The sequence below is a fragment of the Erinaceus europaeus genome, chromosome 3 (genome assembly GCF_950295315.1).
Source record: "Erinaceus europaeus chromosome 3, mEriEur2.1, whole genome shotgun sequence".
NCBI lineage: Eukaryota > Metazoa > Chordata > Mammalia > Eulipotyphla > Erinaceidae > Erinaceus > Erinaceus europaeus.
In genome coordinates this window covers 32,635,413-32,653,423 of record NC_080164.1, presented here as the reverse complement: position 1 = coordinate 32,653,423, position 18,011 = coordinate 32,635,413, and the positions used below count along the sequence as shown (strand labels likewise).

At 44.1% G+C, this 18,011-nt stretch overlaps 1 protein-coding gene across 3 annotated transcripts in view; it reads left to right on the top strand.

The window, feature by feature from the left end:
- The window catches only part of ASAP2 (ArfGAP with SH3 domain, ankyrin repeat and PH domain 2), a 216,069-nt gene extending 198,540 nt beyond the window's left edge, over positions 1-17,529 (top strand). For 2 of the 3 annotated variants that reach the window (XM_060187002.1, XM_060187001.1), the window contains 7 exons: positions 3,963-4,212; positions 6,449-6,583; positions 8,121-8,292; positions 12,220-12,269; positions 12,596-12,687; positions 13,125-13,247; positions 15,043-17,529. In XM_060187002.1, the coding sequence (XP_060042985.1) occupies positions 3,963-4,212; positions 6,449-6,583; positions 8,121-8,292; positions 12,220-12,269; positions 12,596-12,687; positions 13,125-13,247; positions 15,043-15,117 (897 nt within the window). In that variant the 3' untranslated portion in view covers positions 15,118-17,529. The remainder of the gene's footprint in view (positions 1-3,962; positions 4,213-6,448; positions 6,584-8,120; positions 8,293-12,219; positions 12,270-12,595; positions 12,688-13,124; positions 13,248-15,042) is intronic. The other variant, XM_060187003.1, reaches the window with a different exon arrangement.
- Positions 17,530-18,011: the final 482 nt, after the last annotated feature.

Sequence of the window (18,011 nt, the reverse complement as noted above, 5' to 3'; positions counted from 1 at the left end):
CCTCCCTCCCCACAACTACATCTTGTCTCCCAGCTGCTCCTGTTCAGGTTGATTTAAAGGAGGTGAATTATATAATCATTGGCAGCTGCTCATCTTTTTCCAGGAAGAAAAGGTGTAGGAAGGTCTTGGATTCTAGTGATTTAGATGAAGTTCACTCACTATGGACAGTGTGGAAAACAGCCAGTTTCCTCCTTGTGTTAGAGATCATGTGTATCTGTGGATAGTTACCTTCAAATCTTTATTAGAGTTGGGGAGATAGCACAGTGGTGATACAAAAAGACTTTCACGTCTGAGGCACCAAAGTTCCCAGGTTCAGCCCCTCATACCACCATAACCAGAGGTGAGCAGTACCCTGGAGTCTATCTCGCAAATAAAACATTTATTTAAAAGGGGGGGGGGGGCAGGTGGTGGCACACTTGGTTGAGCGCACATGTTACAATGTGCAAGGACCTGGGTTCGAGCCCCCAGGCCCTACCCGCAGGGGGAAAGCTTCACAAGTAGTGAAGCAGTGCAGCAGTGCAGCCTCTCACCCTCTCTATTTCCGACTGTCTCTATCCAATAAATAAATAAAGATAATAAAAAAATCACCAAAGGGCCCTTAGTACTCATTGGGTCCACCTCTTTATTGAATGAGGACATTGAAACCTCAAGGGAAATGTTCTCTTGGCCAAAATGAAGCAAGTATTTGAAGACAGCATTGAGACAGAAATAGGGCTCTTCGTGGCGCAAAGCACAAGGACGGACATAGCCGGCGTAATGATCCCAGTTCGAGCCCCCAGCTCCCCACCTGCAGGGGGAATCTCTTCACAAGCAGTGAAGCAGATCTTCAGGTGTCTGTCTTTCTCTCCCCAGGCTCTCTGTCTTCCCTTCCTCTCCGTCCTTTCCAACAATGACGACAAGGATAACTACACCAATAAAACAACAAGGGTAGCAAAAAGGAATAAATAATAAAAAAAGAAAGAAATAGGGCTCTTGCCTCCTTCACACAAGTCTCAAGTCTGAAGCCACTCAGTTAAAGCACCCACTCTTGTCTGATCTCAGAAGCTGATAAGGGTTGGGGCTGGATAGTGTCAGTACTTGCATGAGAAACACAAGTCTCAGAGCTGATGCGGATTTAGACAGACTGATTCCAAGACCTCCTAAGTGCTGTGAAATGAGTAGAGAGTAGCACATTCATTTCCACATTTCTCTCACAGTCATACCTTTATGCTCATTTTCTTTATACCGGAGCACTGCTCAGCTCTGACTTAATGGTGGTGCAGGAGTAAATAGATTTCATTTTCTGTATATGGTGTTTCTGATGCCGATTGAATTTATGGAGTAATTACCATCCAGATATATGACTTCTTAAAATACAGAACAAGAAATAATCTTTGGCCAGGGGAGATAGCATAGTGGTTATGACAAAGACATTCATTCCTGAGGCTCCAAGGCCTCAAATTCAATCCTTGGCACCAGCATAAGCCAGAGCTAGCAGTGCAGTAGTTAGGTAGGTAGGTAGGTAGGTAGGTAGGTAGGTAGGTAGTAGATGGGAAGGCAGGTAGGCAAGCAGACAGACATAAATCTCTTCATTGAGTTTAGATATAAAACAATATTAGATAGAGGTGGGGGAAACAGCATAATGATCATGCAAATGGATTCTGAGGCTCCAAGGTCCCAGGTTCGATTCCCATTACCACCATAAGACAGAGCTGAGCAGTGCACTGGTAAATAATAATAATAATGTGTGTATATATATATATATATATAATCAACTACAAAAAGGATCATAGGATATCTCACCAGGTAGGCCATATGCTTGGCATGTTCATGGCCCAGGTTTGACTACTGACACCACATGGCCGTGCCATAGCACCAAAGGAAGCTCCAATACTGTTCTCTCTCTCAATCTGCCTCTCTCTGAATTTAAAAGTTGGCCTGGCAGTCCAAAAGGTACTGCAGTGAAGAAAGCTCTACACTCTAAAGCATGAGGTCTTAATCAATCAAATCTATAAAAAGATAATAATAAATTAAAAAGAAGAGGGAGCCAGGAATGGTGCCCCGAGCAAGGCTCCAGCTCTACAAAAAAGAGAAAGAAAAGGATGGAGAGAAGAAGGCAGAGTCAGATGAGAAACGCTGACAAATTCTATACTTGCCTACAGTTTAAAAGGACCAAGGTTTGAGACATCTGCCCCAGAGTGAGCGTTTTTGCATTTTGTTCTTATTTTTTAGTAAGCACAGGTCACATTCTCATCCTAGGGCCATGTGGCACAGCAGATGGGTGACCTAGTCCAAGTAAAAGTCCTTTAGCTGGTGTTCTGGCTTAGAACCTAGCTCTGATCTACCCACTCTCTTTCTAGCAGAGTGACAGGCATGGTTAATTCATACAGATGTGGGTGTCGCTGGAATTTTCACATATATGTGAGAAGCCATCAGCTGATGGAGTCTGCCCACCTGAACTGGGTTCCAGCCATTGTTTTAGAGAGCGACTGGCCAGGTGGTCTTGCTATGTGGAAGGGTGCCAAAGCCCCTGGCACCACACTGGAGCAGCCGTTAAAAGTTAAGGATTTCTGTATTTATTAGAAACAAAAGTCAACAGGGAAGGAAGATAAAGGTCTACAGCACTACTTCATTGTTCATAAAGCTTTCCCTCCTGCAAGTGGGGTTCAGAAACTTGCACCTGGATCCTTGCACATTATAAGGTGTGCACTCTACCGTGTGTACTGCCCCCATCCCTGGTCAGCAACTCTTAAAGAGCCGTGTAGTGCATTTTAAGTTTGTGGGCCTAAAATCTCACGCTCTTACTTGCAATTGCACTGCCCTACCAGGATGGCTCAAGCAGCCACAAGTAAATTGCCGTGTGTGACTATGTTCCAATAAGACTGTATTAAGAAAAAAAAAAAAGCTAGAAGAAGGTGACAGCTCATGGGTAATGGTTTGCTAGCCTCTGAACTAGAAGAATCCCAGGACTTTCAATTCATATGGGGAAAAAAATATAGATCTTCCCTGAAATAGCTACATAGATGCTGGGAACTGATCGCATCTCACATCTCACAACATGAGAGGCTACACTGTTGTAGAATCTAAGAAACTTGTTTATAGGGAGTGGGACGGTAACACAGGGGGTTAAGCGTAGGTGGCGCAAAGCGCAAGGACTGGCATAAGGATCCCGGTTCGAGCCCCCGGCTCCCCACCTGCTAGGGAGTCACTTCACAAGCGGTAAAGCAGCAGATCAGCAGGTGTCTGTCTTTCTCTCCCCCTCTCTGTCTTCCTCTCCTCTCTCCATTTCTCTCTGTCCTATCCAACAACAACAACAACAATGATAACTACAACAATAAAACAACAAGGGCAACAAAAGGGAATAAATAATAAATTAATAAATATTAAAAAAAAAAGAAAGAAAGAAAAGAAACTTGTTTAGAAAGGGGAAAGGCAGTGATCTGGGAGGTGGTGCAGTGGCTAAGGCATTAGACTCATGAGGTCCCAAGTTCTATCCCCAGAAGCACGTGTACCAGAGTGATATCTGGTTCTTTCTTTTTCTCCTCCTATTTTTCTAATTAAAAAAAATTAAATTAAAAATAAATTAAAAAAAAATCTTTTTTAAGAAAGGGGGGTGAGGCTGAGCCAGATTGAGAGAAATCTGGTTAGTAAAGGTGAAAAAATCTTTTTTTAAGAAAGGGGGGGGTGAGGCTGAGCCAGATTGAGAGAAATCTGGTTAGTAAAGGTGAAATCACTTCTATTTTAAAACCTTCACATAACAGAATTGTGACTTGTATATTATAACCTTTTTTAAAAATCTGTTTTTTCATAAGAAATGTGACAAAAGCTAACTCTTAGGAATTCTCACAGAACAGTTGAGATCCAGAATTTCCCAGGCCCACACAGAAGTGGTGCACCTGAGGTTATCCCAATAAGCTGTATGTACCCTGTTGCCATGACATCAGTATTCCTGCATTTTACACACTGCCCAATGCCCTCCACAGCCCAGCCCTAGTCGGCGAGAAGACCGGCCTGTCAGCTTCTACCAGCTGGGCTCCAACCAGATACAATCCAACACTGCCTCTTTGGCCAGAGACACCGGCCTGACCAAAGACAAGCAGAGGAGCTTCCTGCCCAATATCCTGCAGAACGAGACGTATGGAGCCATCCTGAGTGGCAGCCCGTCATCCACCCAGCCTACAGCCCCCAGCTCCTCTAGTGCCCCTCCACTCCCTCCACGGAATGTTGCCAAAGGTACTGAGTCGTTGCAGCCCTGCCGATGCAAAATGTAGGTTTTGCTTTGAGACTTTTGGCTTGGCTTTTTCCAGACTAGATGACTTAGGGCCGCCGTCAGGATGGTGTTTTGCACCTGGGGTCCTTTGCTTTGTAGTTATATTATTTCCTGAAGGAATCCTGTCATTCTCATAATACTGAGTCATAGCAGACTATCTTGGTTTTATCCTCTTTCTGGGCAGAGGTATGACATCTATGTGATTGGGGTCATACAGAGACCAGTCAGGTGGGCCTAAGGTGGTGGGTAGGGGCAGCTCTGGAAACTGGTTTCATGGTTTTCCTGCAGACCTTTCTAGTTCATTTCTGCTTGCTTTTCACCTCACATTACCCCCTCCGTTTGCCTTTATTTCTTGTCCCCCACCCCCATCTGTACTCAGCCAACTTGTGGCTCCTGTCTTTTTTCTATCTCTGTGAATCCTATGAAATTAAGGACAGAAGATGTCAGTTTGGGGAACAGTACTTTAAAGAGTCCCAAGCACCAACATTCACTTGCACGACCCATCACTCTGTCACAGCAGTGCATTTGACCCGAGGGGTGATATTTTTTGTTTGTTTTGTTTTCTGAAAGAGAAACCAAGACCCTCAACATTAAGTAACTTGCCAGGACAGTAGGCCCATTGACCACTAGGCTCTTTGAAAGCAAGTCCACTGAGGAGCCAGCTCAGCTCTGGCCAGTGCTGTCCAGAGAGGGAGAAACCTCTTGAAGGTATGATGTCCACGTACTGTGGGCTGACAATGTCACAGAAATCAGTCCCCAGTTGTATTTGTGCTGAAGCTCTTGTCAGGAGGGGGTGTAGGTGAAAGGCGTGGCAGATTGAGTGACGTGAGCTGAGGAGTGAGGACCAGGCCGCCTCACCCTGGCGCTAGCCCCATCACTCAGAGAGGTGTGGAAAGTGCTAACAAATTGTCCTCTGAATGACAGATTCACATGCCTCAGGAACAAACCTGTCCTCTCGGCTCCTTCCTCTGCATGTGATCCTAGACATGATGAGGGAAGGGTCCTCAAACAAGGACAGAAACTATGAGATCAAATCCCTTAGCAAGTTTTCCCTTCTCCCCTTGGCCAGCCAAACCCAGAGCAGGTGAGGCCAGCAGCCTCTTCCTGGACTCCTTCCACATCCTGTGTACTTGGATTGCTTTTAGAAGGCCAGAGTAAACATGATTTGGCCATTTTTACTCCCATAATTGGATATCACTGAAAGAGTGTCATGTGAGTAAAGACTTTATTTTGCTCTGTCAGACTGCATCAAATTGATTTTGCTATCCAAAATTCCTGGAACAAGAGGGTCTTAATTTTTCTCCCCATTTCTTTTTGCTATTCTGTGTTTCACTTCATTTCTTCTTCAAATAACATAGGCATTCCATCCCTGCTAACCCTATATGCCCTTGCTAGGGCATGGAGTCCACACATGGTCCAGCACAAAATTCCACGGGACAAGTAGGGAAGGGAGTGAGTGCTGTCCTGCCTGCATTGAGGCAGACTCACTCACGGCAGGAGTGTGAGGGCTTTGGGTGGATCCGGGGCCTGGTCAATGTGGGTGGAACCCATTGTCATCTCTGGGTACAGTTTTCCCTGTGTGGACAGGACACAACCTCAAACATGATCCCCCCCAGTGCCCCTGAGCAGACTGACCAAAACAGTGGGTCACCTTCGTGTGTCTCTTCATAAACCTGCTGGATGTCCTCTGTGAACTGCTAGCCGGAAATACATTGCAGAGGTCAGGAGAGAGTTCCTCACCTCACATCTCTGATTTGTACTCTTCTTTTGGGTGAGAACTGTGTGTTCCCCTGCTAGGCAGTGGCCCCCATGGGCCCATGAAGCCACTTATGGGACTGGAGAGACAAGAAGGCATGGTCTAACCCAAATGTCATGCTCAGGACACTCACTTTCCATAGCAGACCGTATGATTACTGTGAAATAAAATCAGGAATTATAAAATCACATTTAAAATTGAGAAAACCCACTGGGAATCTTCTTCAGAGTGTCCTTGGATTGGTGTACGTTGGTATCAATTTTCCAGATAGCAAGGACAAGCATTTTTAGAATCACTGTTCAATTGTGTTAAGGGTCATCTTGACCATTTTCCAAAGGAGAGGATCAGTAATGTGGTGTTCTGTTTCTGTTTTTGTTCTGTGCGCGTGTGCATGCGTGTGTGCATGCCTGCGCGTGCATGTGTGTGCGTGCCTGCCTGTGCAGTTCAGACAGCCTCCTCAGCTAACGCCCTGTGGAAGACAAACTCTGTAAGTGTGGACGGTGTCAGCAGGCCGAGATCTTCGTCAGATCCGCCAGCTGTCCACCCACCGCTGCCCCCTCTTCGCGTGACATCTACCAGTACGTTTTCCTTTTTTCCTTTTTTTTTTTTTTTTTGTGTGTGTGTGTGGCCTGTGGGCTCTGTAGGTGTGGCTGATCGGGGTGCTGTCGGCAGCCATGTCGGGAGAGCTGAGGAGCCACTCACCGTAGCCCAGTGCCGCAGGGCCAATGGCGGCTCCTTTGTGACCTCAAGTCTTCCAGCTGCTTCCTCAGCTGCACGCTCCTGTCTATCTGCATCCCCCAAAGGACGGCTCTTTCACTCTTCTACAAGTCAACATTTCTTCATGGATTAGTCTAGCTACTTTTCCTTAGACCGTTTGGTGATCTTCAGTCTTGGGCAGTGATTTGGACTGTAACGCAGTCCATGTTTTTCTTCAGTATCATTATGTGGGTGAAGGTTTCAGAACCTAGTGGGGTGTCTGGGACACAGATTCCCCAGCATGCAGAGCAAGGGTGTCTGATGGTAGAGACCAACCTGACTTCCCACATTCCTTCCTCTGCATCCACCTTAAGAGAGAGGAGCCGCAGCATCTCTGCATTTGCTGAAAGAGCAGAGAGTTTTGCCGAGGTTGTTCCCAGCCATCTTGAATCTGTATTTGGGTGAAAGAAGCCAGCCTCAACTGCAGAAAGTGCCATTCATGCATGTGCTGATGGCAGAGCAGGGAGCCGTGTCCAGAGGTCACAGTGGGGCAGCTTCCAGCTCAGGAAAAGCAGGGAGCACCCTGAAGGTCTTCAGATGCCCACTCTGTTGACACTTGGTGTCTGGGGTTACAGATTTCTGTGCCAGAGCCTGCCCTGTGACTCCTCCTTTAAAGCCAGAAAGGGAAACAAGAAGTCACTCTAAGCTGATCCCTCCTGGGTAGCAGGTACCACATTCCCCTGGCTCCCAGCAGAGAGGAGCTGCTCACTCCTCCAGGGCCAATGTCTGGTCCCAGGAAGGCTGTCCTGTCTGGAACGACAATAGTGGGCACTTCAGAAGAGCGTTACTACTTGTCAGGAGAGAATATTCAAGGCCCAGCCCCTGTCTTTCTTACTGGTTCGGTGACAAGTGAAAGCACTTTACCTTTTATTCAAGCCACAGCATCATCTCTTTAAAACAGAGAGAGAGAATAAGCACTTTGCCAGGCCCACTTCACAAATTATGGAGTCTTTGCAGAGTTAATTGTTTGGTCTTTTCTAGATTGGCATTCTCCACACCCTGCTGAAATGGGTAGGTCCTGTGGATCAACAGAAGCAGAAAGAGAATTAGGAAGGAAGACCCAATTTCCCCAGAGGCAAAGGCGAGACCAGGCTCAGCCTGCTTCTGCATTCCTTACAAGTTTAGGGAGAAGAGTTGGCAACTCAGAAAACACTCTCAGGCTCATAGAAATATTCCAATCCCAACTTGAGACTAGCAGCTTCCTTACTAGCTTGGAAATGACTATCCATCAAAACTCTTCTCTGAAAACTGGCAGTGAAGGGGCAGTGAGTTCTTTCCTTAGAACATAGCAGTAAGAGCTGGGAATGTCACACCTTCAAGTCTGAAGCTCTGTCTTTCTCTCTTGTTCTCTCTCCACAGATCCCCTGGCTCCCACAGCGACTCCTCCAGTAGTGAAAGCACCCAGTGTGATCGATGCCTTGGGTGCGCAAAGCAAGTCGGCCCAGCCTGGAATCCCAGCGAGCAAAGCCGGCCCCCCACCCCTGCCACCCCAGGCACCTAGCCGACTCCCTCAGAAGAGGCCTGCTCTCGGGTAACTACCTCTCTTCAGTGTGTGCTCTGGGCCTAGCTAAATAGGCCATCCTTGCTTCTTGCTTTCAGGAAAGTTCCCTTTCTTCACTTGCTGAGATTTAAAAATCTCTTAAAAATTTCTCCTATGATAACATGAAGGTCAAATACTGCGTAATTGATTCTTCTGATCTCAAGTGACTTGAAAATAATTCATCTGGGCTGGGGAGACAGCATAATGATTATACAAAAGACTTTCATGCCTGAGGCTCTGACGTCCCAGGCTCAGTCCCAGCACCACCATAAGCCAGAGCTGAGCAGTGTTCTGGTCTTTCTATCTCTCTCTGTCTCTCTCTCACTCTCACATGAAAAATAAAATAAATATTTTTAAAAGAAAGAAAATAATTTATTAGTGGTGTGGGTGAAATCTTACCTTGTAGATCGTATGCCTTACCACACAGGAGGACCTGGACTTGAACCCTGGAACAACATAGGAACAACATGGCTATACCAGGGGAAGTTCTACAGATGTTGAAATATCTCTCCTTTCTCCTTTTCCATCTAAAGTAAAAAAGAATGAACCAGTAAGACAGGGGCTGGCACCTGAATCATGCCTTTTGGACCAGTGGAATCATACATGTACAAGGCCCAGCTACCAATTATAATTTATCCAAATTCTTAAATTACGAAAATTTCTTCCAGGACTAGGGAAATAGCATGGTGGTTGTGCAAATAAATTAATGAACGAATGAAATCTTTTAATGCCTGAGATGCTGAGGTCCCAACTTCATACCCCCTGTCCCCAGAAAAACCATAAACTGAGCTATGATCTGGTTAAAGGGGAGGGTAGCACACCGAGTTAAGCGCACATAGTATGAAGTGCAAGGAGACCCCAGTTCCTCCCACCCCTCCTGCACTGGTTGGGGGGGAGGTCACTTCAACAGTGATGAAGCAGGTCCATAGGTGTCTCTATCTCTCTTCCTCTCTGTCCTCCTCTTGCCTCTCAATTTCTCTGTCCTATCTAATAAAAATTAGAAATGGCCACCCAGAACAGTAGATTCATTATGCCGGCATTGAGCCCCACCGATAACCCTGGAGGCAAAAAATAAAGAGAAAACCCATGTGTCAGGCTTGTATTACACAGGCCTGAGTGGTCATATTTAAACACAAATATCTATGCATCTATTTCTGCCAATATTGAATACCATGAGTTCACAGTGATATCTTCAATTTCAGTTGCTCTAAAAACAGAGCACACCAAAATTCAAAGAGGACACACCCATTTTATTATGCTCAAAGACTCTGGGTGACTATGCATATACCTTCCTTATCCCAACCGAGAATGCCCCCTCACCCTTCTCAGGGCTGCCCTCCACAGACACCTGTCCCTGCCCAGGCTCTGACTCCCAAAGTGAGTCAGGTGATGATGGCTTCAGTCTATATACTACAGTTTTCACTTCTGAGAATTTTCTATGACTTGTTAACGCTTTCTTTTTCTTTTCTTGCTTCTAATACAATTCTTGTAATCCAGAGTTCAAATCTCCTTAGCCTTTCTTATAAATATATTATCTTCTCAACAGTTTACCTATAATTTCGGAGATTTAACATAATGGACCAAGATTTAACATAATGGACCAGGCTGACTTCCTGCCATCATCGTGCTGTGTGTTCATAATCTCCCGCTAGTATTCCCAAGGGGTGACTCAGAAAACCAAACAATTTTACTTCTGACTCCTCCATCTATTCCCTGAGCCCAGGTTTACTTCCCAAAACGGAAGAGACTGGGAAGGTACTGGATTGCTAATCTGTTGGGCTGGAGTGTTGTTCACCTTTGAGCAGAGACAGTCCAGTGGCCCCATCTAGAGGCCAAAGCTGGAAGTTCAGGCCTCCCCAAGCAATTCTTCCACCTCAGTACTACCCTGGAGGGGTGGCACTCTGCCTCTATCTAGCTAGTTTCCATTTCTGCGTTGTTTACTTGCCTTTAAAGTCTCTTTTCTGAGATATTTGCTTAACTGTTTTCCAATTCTTTATTATTTTGTTTTTATCTCTGGTGTCATAATTTCAAATTAATTGTATCCTATTTGTTGTTGTTTCCTAGAATCATTTAATCTTAATCTATGTCTATACTGTCTATACTATTCCTGTCTATACTGATGAAGGGTGGGGGTGGTGTGAGCCTAGAGCTGTGAACCCCTGATAAAAACAAAAAAGGGGAGGCCAGGAGGTGGCATAGCCAGTTAAGCGCACGAACTGGCATAAGGATCCTTGTTCGAGCCCTGGCTCCCCACCTGCAGGGGAGTCGCTTCACAAGCGGTGAAGCAGGTCTGCAGGTGTCTATCTTTCTCTCCCCCTCTCTGTCTTCCCCTCCTCTCTCCATTTCTCTCTGTCCTATCCAACAACTAAGACAACAATAATAGCTACAACAATAAAACAACAAGGGCAACAAAAGGGAATAAATAAAATAAATATTTTTTAAAATCTTGGTTGATAGACTGTGTTCACTCTATTCTGTTAAATGATTAATATGGGCTTCTCCAGATGGTTTTTTGCCTCGAGAGTTTTCACTGTCTTCATTCCTGCTTGGCCCCCACTACTCCCAGTTAACTCTTTTCCTTTTCTATTTAGATTATGGGTAAAAGACAGAGGGCAGTGGAGAGAGAGAAGAGAGAAACCACAGTATTGCTCCAACACTTTTAAATCTTCCCTTTTGCATGGTGCTCCTATGCAGTGACTAGGGGCTTAAACTGTTGGTCTTTGCACAAGGTAAAATACACATTCTATTGGGTGAGCCGTCTCCCAATAGCCATCTCCTGCCAACCCCCAAATACCTCCTCCCCCATCCCCACACCCAGCAAAATCTGTTGTTTTCTTTAGTTTCCTTCTGAGATACAGGTCCCAAAGCCCCACACTGGGCTCATTCAGGGAAGAAAGGAGTTACCAAGCCTATAGTAGGAGCATTCATCCTTTCCCTCCCAGGCTTCTTCTGCCTACCAGACCTTCCCAGAACTTAGCAAACGCTGGCTCAGTGCTGGCGGTAGCAAGACTCCCCAGAACCTGGACTAGAGCGCTTTCTTGACCCCTAACAGACATTTAGTTACTTGGCCTTATTTTGAGAGGTAACACAACTGGCATCAGAAACGCAAATCCCAAGGGCCAGGCAGTGGTGCTCCTGCTTAAGCGCTCATGTTACAGTGCACAAGGATGGAGGTTCAAGCTCCTGGTCCGTGCCTGCAGGGGGAGAGCTTCACAAGTGATAAAGCAATGCTGCACGTCTCTCTCTCTCTTTCTGTCTTCCCCCCTCCCCTCTCAATTTCTCTGTCTCTAGTTCATAAATAAGTAAATAAAATATTAATTTGAAAAAATGCAAATGCCAACACACAGGAATCCATCTGATCATGTACCTAGTGGCCAGTCTGAGTCAATAGGTCCCAACCACTGTCCTGAGAGCCAGCTTCTGTGCCGTTGTTTCTGCCTGGTGGCTTTGGGATGGGCTGGCACTGAGACTTGCAGGTAGGGCCCAATCTGTAGTTAGTTCCCCATGTTACAAGCAGCAAAGACCACACAGTGCAGAAGCTGGGATGGTGCTTGACCAGTGGTACCTAGATTGGTCTTGGTAGAACCATCTGGATCCTAGGATTGAGTCAGCTCTGCCCTAACACAAGTTCCTTGAGGGGAAAGGACTGAGCCAGTGTTCAGTATCTAGTTGGTAATTGCAGATCTGGGCCAATAGCTACAGGCCCAGAGGGACAGGAATACTTTGTTTTGGGAAATTCAGGTCTAAAACTGCTCTCTGGGTCTCTTATGTTAAGGGCAAAGAGGGAGTCAAATGACAGTTGCAAAATCAGCTCACTTCTTTCCAACTTGAAGACAGTTTGTTCCCTTACAATGCAGGTGAGTAAGGAGCATGTGCCTCTCAGGCCTCTGCGTCAGTCTGTTTTCCTTTTCTTTATAGGGCTGACAAGTCAACCCCGCTGATGAACAAAGGCCAGCCGAGAGGACCTGGTAACTCTTGTGATTTAATTATATAATTTGGAGCTGGGGTTTGTTTGTGCCTGGTCCATGTGGCAGTAGAGGGGAAGGTATTTCAGTCTGTGTCCAGCCCAGCTGTACCCTGCTTGGCAACTCCCCTGCATCCCCTGCTGAGACCACAACACCTTTGTCCCTTTGTACTGACTGGGTGGCTGAGGAAATCCTCAGTGGGAATCCAGCGTTGTGAAGCTATGACATTGTCCCCACTGTGTGATACTGGTGTCTGTGGCACACTCTTGTCTGGGCCTTTGGGAGAGTTCTATAGGGCATATTAAAGTTGATTCATTTCATCTTTATAGCAGTGGATCCTTCTGGAACAGAAGCAATAGGTCCTCTGTCCAACACAATGCTCATGCAGCCCCCGGCACCCATGCCCAGGAAGTCACAGACAGTAAGTAAACATCCCCTTCTATGTGCAGGTCTTTCTCAAGGGCTTTGAAGATGCAGGTCTTTCCTGCTTCAGCTCAATGGAAAGTGAGGGGAGGCTTCTTCCTGAATACCAGGCTTGTTTAGATCTGGGCAGGATGAAAACCCCAGAGCTCCTCAGCTGATGGGCTGGGCACCACCGTCAGTGCAGCTCCAGGACAGATGCCCGTGAACATCAGGCACCAGGCTGCCTCATTCCCAGGACCATCTGCCCTTTTTTCATCTGGCCTTCAGGAAGTCCTGTTGCCCTGACCACACTGAGCGTTCCATTCTTAATACCTGTGGGCTTCAGACCTACAGGTGGACCCCTTTGGGACCAGCTGGAAACCAGGCGTCCCAGTCCCCAGCCCTGGGTGCTCATGCCTCCTACCACAGTAACCCTGACCCTGCCTCTCCCCACAGACCAAGTTGAAGCCTAAGCGGGTCAAAGCCCTCTACAACTGTGTGGCTGACAACCCAGATGAGCTGACCTTCTCTGAGGGAGATGTCATCATTGTGGATGGAGAAGAGGACCAAGAGTGGTGGGTGAGTCACAGCTGCACCCTGGAACGGCCCAGGAGGGGATGAGCTGAACTTAACCCGCTTCATCCTGAGACATGTGGCTACTCTTCCTGCCCTGCATCCTCAATCATGCCAGTCACTCTTCTCCTTACTGTCATCCATACAAACCCATTTTGAAGTTGATTTTCTGGATGGGTTCCTCCCTCGGTAGTTTCCAGAACACACTGAAGGTCTGAAACAAGGTCCCCTGCATTTGAGACCTTAAGTTTTTAGGTAGTAACCTTCCTCTCCAGCATTGCTGGTTTGGAAGAGGGAGGTGCATAGAAAGAGCAGACCTGGGTGAGGTGGTACTCACCTGGTAGAACTCGCATTGCTAGGTATGAGGACCTGGGTTCAAGCCCCTGGCTTTTTTGGGGGAGGGAAGCTTTATGAGTAGTGGAACCATGCTTGTCTGTCTCTATCTCCCTCTTATCTTTAAAAAAAAAGCTTATTTATTAGATAGAGACAGAAATTTAAAGTGGAGAGGGAAAGAGCCAGAGAGACACCTGCAGCCCTGCTTCACTTGTGAAGCTTCCCTTCTGCAGGTGGGGGGACCAAGGGCTTGAACCTGGGTCCTTGCGCACTGTAATGTGAGGGATTAACCAGGTCCCCCCCCCCGTTTCTCTCTCACTCTCAGTCAAAAAGAAAAGGAATGAAGGAAAGAAAAGAGGGAGGGAGGGAAGAAGGAAGAAGCAGACCAAGAGGGCAAACTTCCTGGGTGTCAGCCATATGTGAAGTATCTGCACAAAGCACCAGTCGTGTCTGCCGTGGTAGACAGCAGCGGCCCTGCTCTCTAGCTTGAACTCAGTTATCAGCGGTGCATAAGATGCCAACAAGACTCATTGGCTGTTACTGTTTCAAGCAGGGCTCCTACCCATCGGTAAACTATTCAGTTCTCTGCTTTCAGGAGTTTTTTGAATTCCCAGTTTCTTACAGCACTGCCTCTGGCATGGCTGAGTTCTGATATCTCATGGCCTTATTTCTCCCTGGAGGAAGTGACAGTGTGTCAGTCCAGAGCTCTTTTCTCTGTAAGCCTTGCCAACATGTAGCAAAGACACTGAGGGATCTGGTACTTCTGGTTCCTAGTCCCTCTGCATGTTGGGCCTCTGAGCTGTCATTAAGTATAAAGCAAACAGTAAATGCTACCAACAGTCTCAGCACCCAGATGATTCAGTGATCCAAGAGGTGGCACAGTGGATAGGGTATTGGACTATGGAGTGTGAGGCCCTGAGTCAGTCCTGACAGCACATGTACCAGAGTTATGTCTGGTTCTTTCTCTCTCTCTCTCTCTCTCTCTCTGTACTCCTACCTTCTTCATGAATGAATAAGTAAATGAATAAAATCTTTAATAATAATATCTACCATTTATGTTTTGGTGATTTTTTTTTTTTACTACATCACTGAGATCATATTTGATGTGTAATTTATGCAGAGTAAAAATAAACTAGACTAAGTAAAAGCTTGACTAAAAAGAGAGACAAGTTGGACATGATGGGCTGGCATTGAACTGCCCTATCCTCAAGAGCAGCAGGACTCAGTGGCACGTGAACTTCTGAGCAGGCACCTCGTGACAGACTAGTAAGACACAGTTCTTACAGGTAGTGGATATAAGCTGAAATGTTAAAGGAAAAAAAAAATAAAACAGATGTTTCACTCAAATAATTGTTTCTCAGAAAAGCTTCTTCTGAACAAGCCCTCCCCCTCCCCCAGAGGCTTTGCTGCCATTCAAAGTTCCATTATTTGAAATTTGTATATAACAGCCTAACTTCATTCATTTCAGATTGGCCACCTTGATGGAGACCCCAGTCGGAAAGGAGCGTTTCCCGTGTCATTTGTGCACTTTATCGCCGACTAAATGGCTACTGAACAACAGACTTTAATGGCTGTTATGTTCTTGTTTCATCACTGGTACCAAAACTCTCACCAGATAACCAGTCTCATGCATTGTATTGTATGGTAGCCCACTTTCTATAATGCCACCATTGTGTTTCAAAAGCTCAAAGTCAATTTATATATATATATAAATGAATTGTTTTTATGTGTGGTTTTCATGAAACATCGTTTTTCTTTGGTTAGGTAAGATTGTGTTTCCTAAAAGGTGAACTGAAAAGCTATTTTAAATACATAACCAAGATCCTGTATAGAATTAACTGAACCTAGAAATGTTTTTAAGTATTGGAAATTCATAATGCTTTCTTTGGCTCACTCTTGATTTCAGTGACCTTTAGTGCAATTGTTTTAGGATGTCAATAAATTATTGCTTTAGTCATCTATAACCGTAGCCTAGGAAGTCCTGGACTTTCTAGATAAAATAAGTTCACCTTTAAAGGATTTTTTAAAATATTTTTTTTAGCGTTATCTTTAAAGATTTCCTTTAAAATATGCCCAATGTTTATTTAGTACAACTTGGAAACTTACACATTAGCAATGTACTTTCCAGCCCTGATTGTGAGGTTGCAACTGTCATTATATCCTGCATGTGTGTGACCTATTGTGAACAAACCTCCTTAACAAAACTACCCCTGGTTTATTATGGCATATGGTAGTAACAGTTAACTCCCTTCCAGGTTCTAGAAAACTGCATCTCGTGAACTTGACTAAAAGCTAAGGATGATGGATTGCAAAACAGTTTTGTAAACTAGTTTATCTGCTTTAAGTGTTTGGAATTCGCCTTGTACTTTCTTAATCACACAGAAAGCAACTATACAGAATACTGTGATACAGATCACACTATAGTAACACATACTTGCTGTTTCCTATTGAGTGTACCACTGCCTTCCCTTTCTAGTTCATGAGAATGTTTACTCAGTTTAGTGTCTTGTATTTATATAATATACCAGGAATGGTAGTTACACTGTCTTGAAATTTAATGTGTCCATGTTTATAATCAAGATCATATCAGAAATCTCTAGGTCCCAAGTAGTAAGATACTCTTTAAACATCTAATTTTGACTATTTATGTCCATCATATCATTGTTAAACCTAAGCTACTAGGGGCAGGGGGGTTAGATTGTATATGATAAAATAAAAATTCAGTAGATTAATGAACTTGATTGTCATACCTCTAATTTAGTAATTGTGAGCATAAGGTTCATAATAGGAATATTGAAAACATTGGCATTCTTTGAGAATAAGTAGGCATGATGCCTACTCGCATTTTTACCAAAAGTAAGGAAATTTTAAGTATAGGCTTGGAAAGCAAGGTAATAATGCTTTTATTGCATCTATTATGATGGTACATATGATTGTGAAGCAGCCTGTTTCTATTTTATTGCAAGACTTGCAAGTGTAGAGCTTCTTTTTTTTAATTGCATTGTATTTTTTTGTTGCTATTATCAATATAAAGGAAGACAGAACAAACTGGAATGTTTATGATGTGTGGCAATTGCTTTTTGCCTTTCAGAATTCCAGGTAAAAACATGTTAGGTCTGTAATTACTCTTTTTTTTTTTTTTTTATTAAACACTACATCTATTTTCACTAATTGTTAATTTCTATTGTTCTGTTCCGTTGAACCCTTCATTTAGTTAATTCTTTCAGATTTAAGAAAGTAAACAGATGTACTTTGCACATTGCACTTATGTGTACTTTAATACAACGCCCTCTATCTTATCAGCCTTTCAACTACTTGGTGCCAGCTATATAAGGAATTAAAGTTGATTCATATCAACATCTGAACACCAGTTCCCAACTAATCTATCAGGTTCACTGGTACATAAATGTCTAGGAAATATTTTTCCAGTCTATAATTTGGTGGTGCTATTGTGCAGTAATTAATACTACTCTTGCCAGACGAGAAATTCTATTAACTTCCCTACTAATCTCCTTTCCTAGTTATTTGCTCTTTGCAAATTTAAGAAAAACAAAAAGCAACTGAAAGGAAAACATTGTAGATATCTATTTATATTTAAAGTTTATGTTTCATGAACTTAGCTACAGAATTTTGGCATTTTTGCATGCCATCAGAAATGATTTCTAGGAATAATGACTCAGAAAAATGTGCACAGAGTAACAGTTACTGTGTGATCTGTTATGGGTGGATAGCATAACTTGCAGCGTGGAATGCTATTTGAGATGTATGATATTCAATTCATTCACCTGATTATTTTGGTCTAGCTGTAGCGCAACTGTATATATTGTATAACCTAAATCAATTCCTATTTTCATTGTCCTTAATGCAGTGATTTATAATTAGAGCATGTTTAAGAAGTTTACTCTTGTTAACTAGTCATTCGACTAGAATAAAAAATAAAGTACTTTTAAATGGACATGGTTTGTGTGTGTGTCTTTAATCTTTACAGCACTGTATATTCAGATAGTACTTTAAAAAAAAATAGTACTAACCTACTTACTGTACATGAGCTTTTTTTTTTTAAGTTCTCTTACTTTGGAAATAAGCAATAATCATTGTAGATTCCCTCAACTCTGAGGTAAATATGGTTTTCTAACATGTTATCCTCACAGTATACTTGTAATGGTTTAATTTCCATCTTGAACTAGTAGTGTCACTCTTCTAAGTTGGCATGAGCTCTGCCTCAATCCAAGAAAGGGAGACCTACTAGCTGGAAGCTTCACAGAACAGACTACACTAATACTCCTCAGAAAGTTCTTAGTATTTCTTTTATTCACTGAATACACTCTTGTGATACTTACACATTAAATTTATTTGTGTTTAGAAGTGGCAAATGAGGTTCGCTTTTTAGTCTCTGTAAATTTTTTCATATTTATTTTCCCTTTTGTTGCCCTTGTT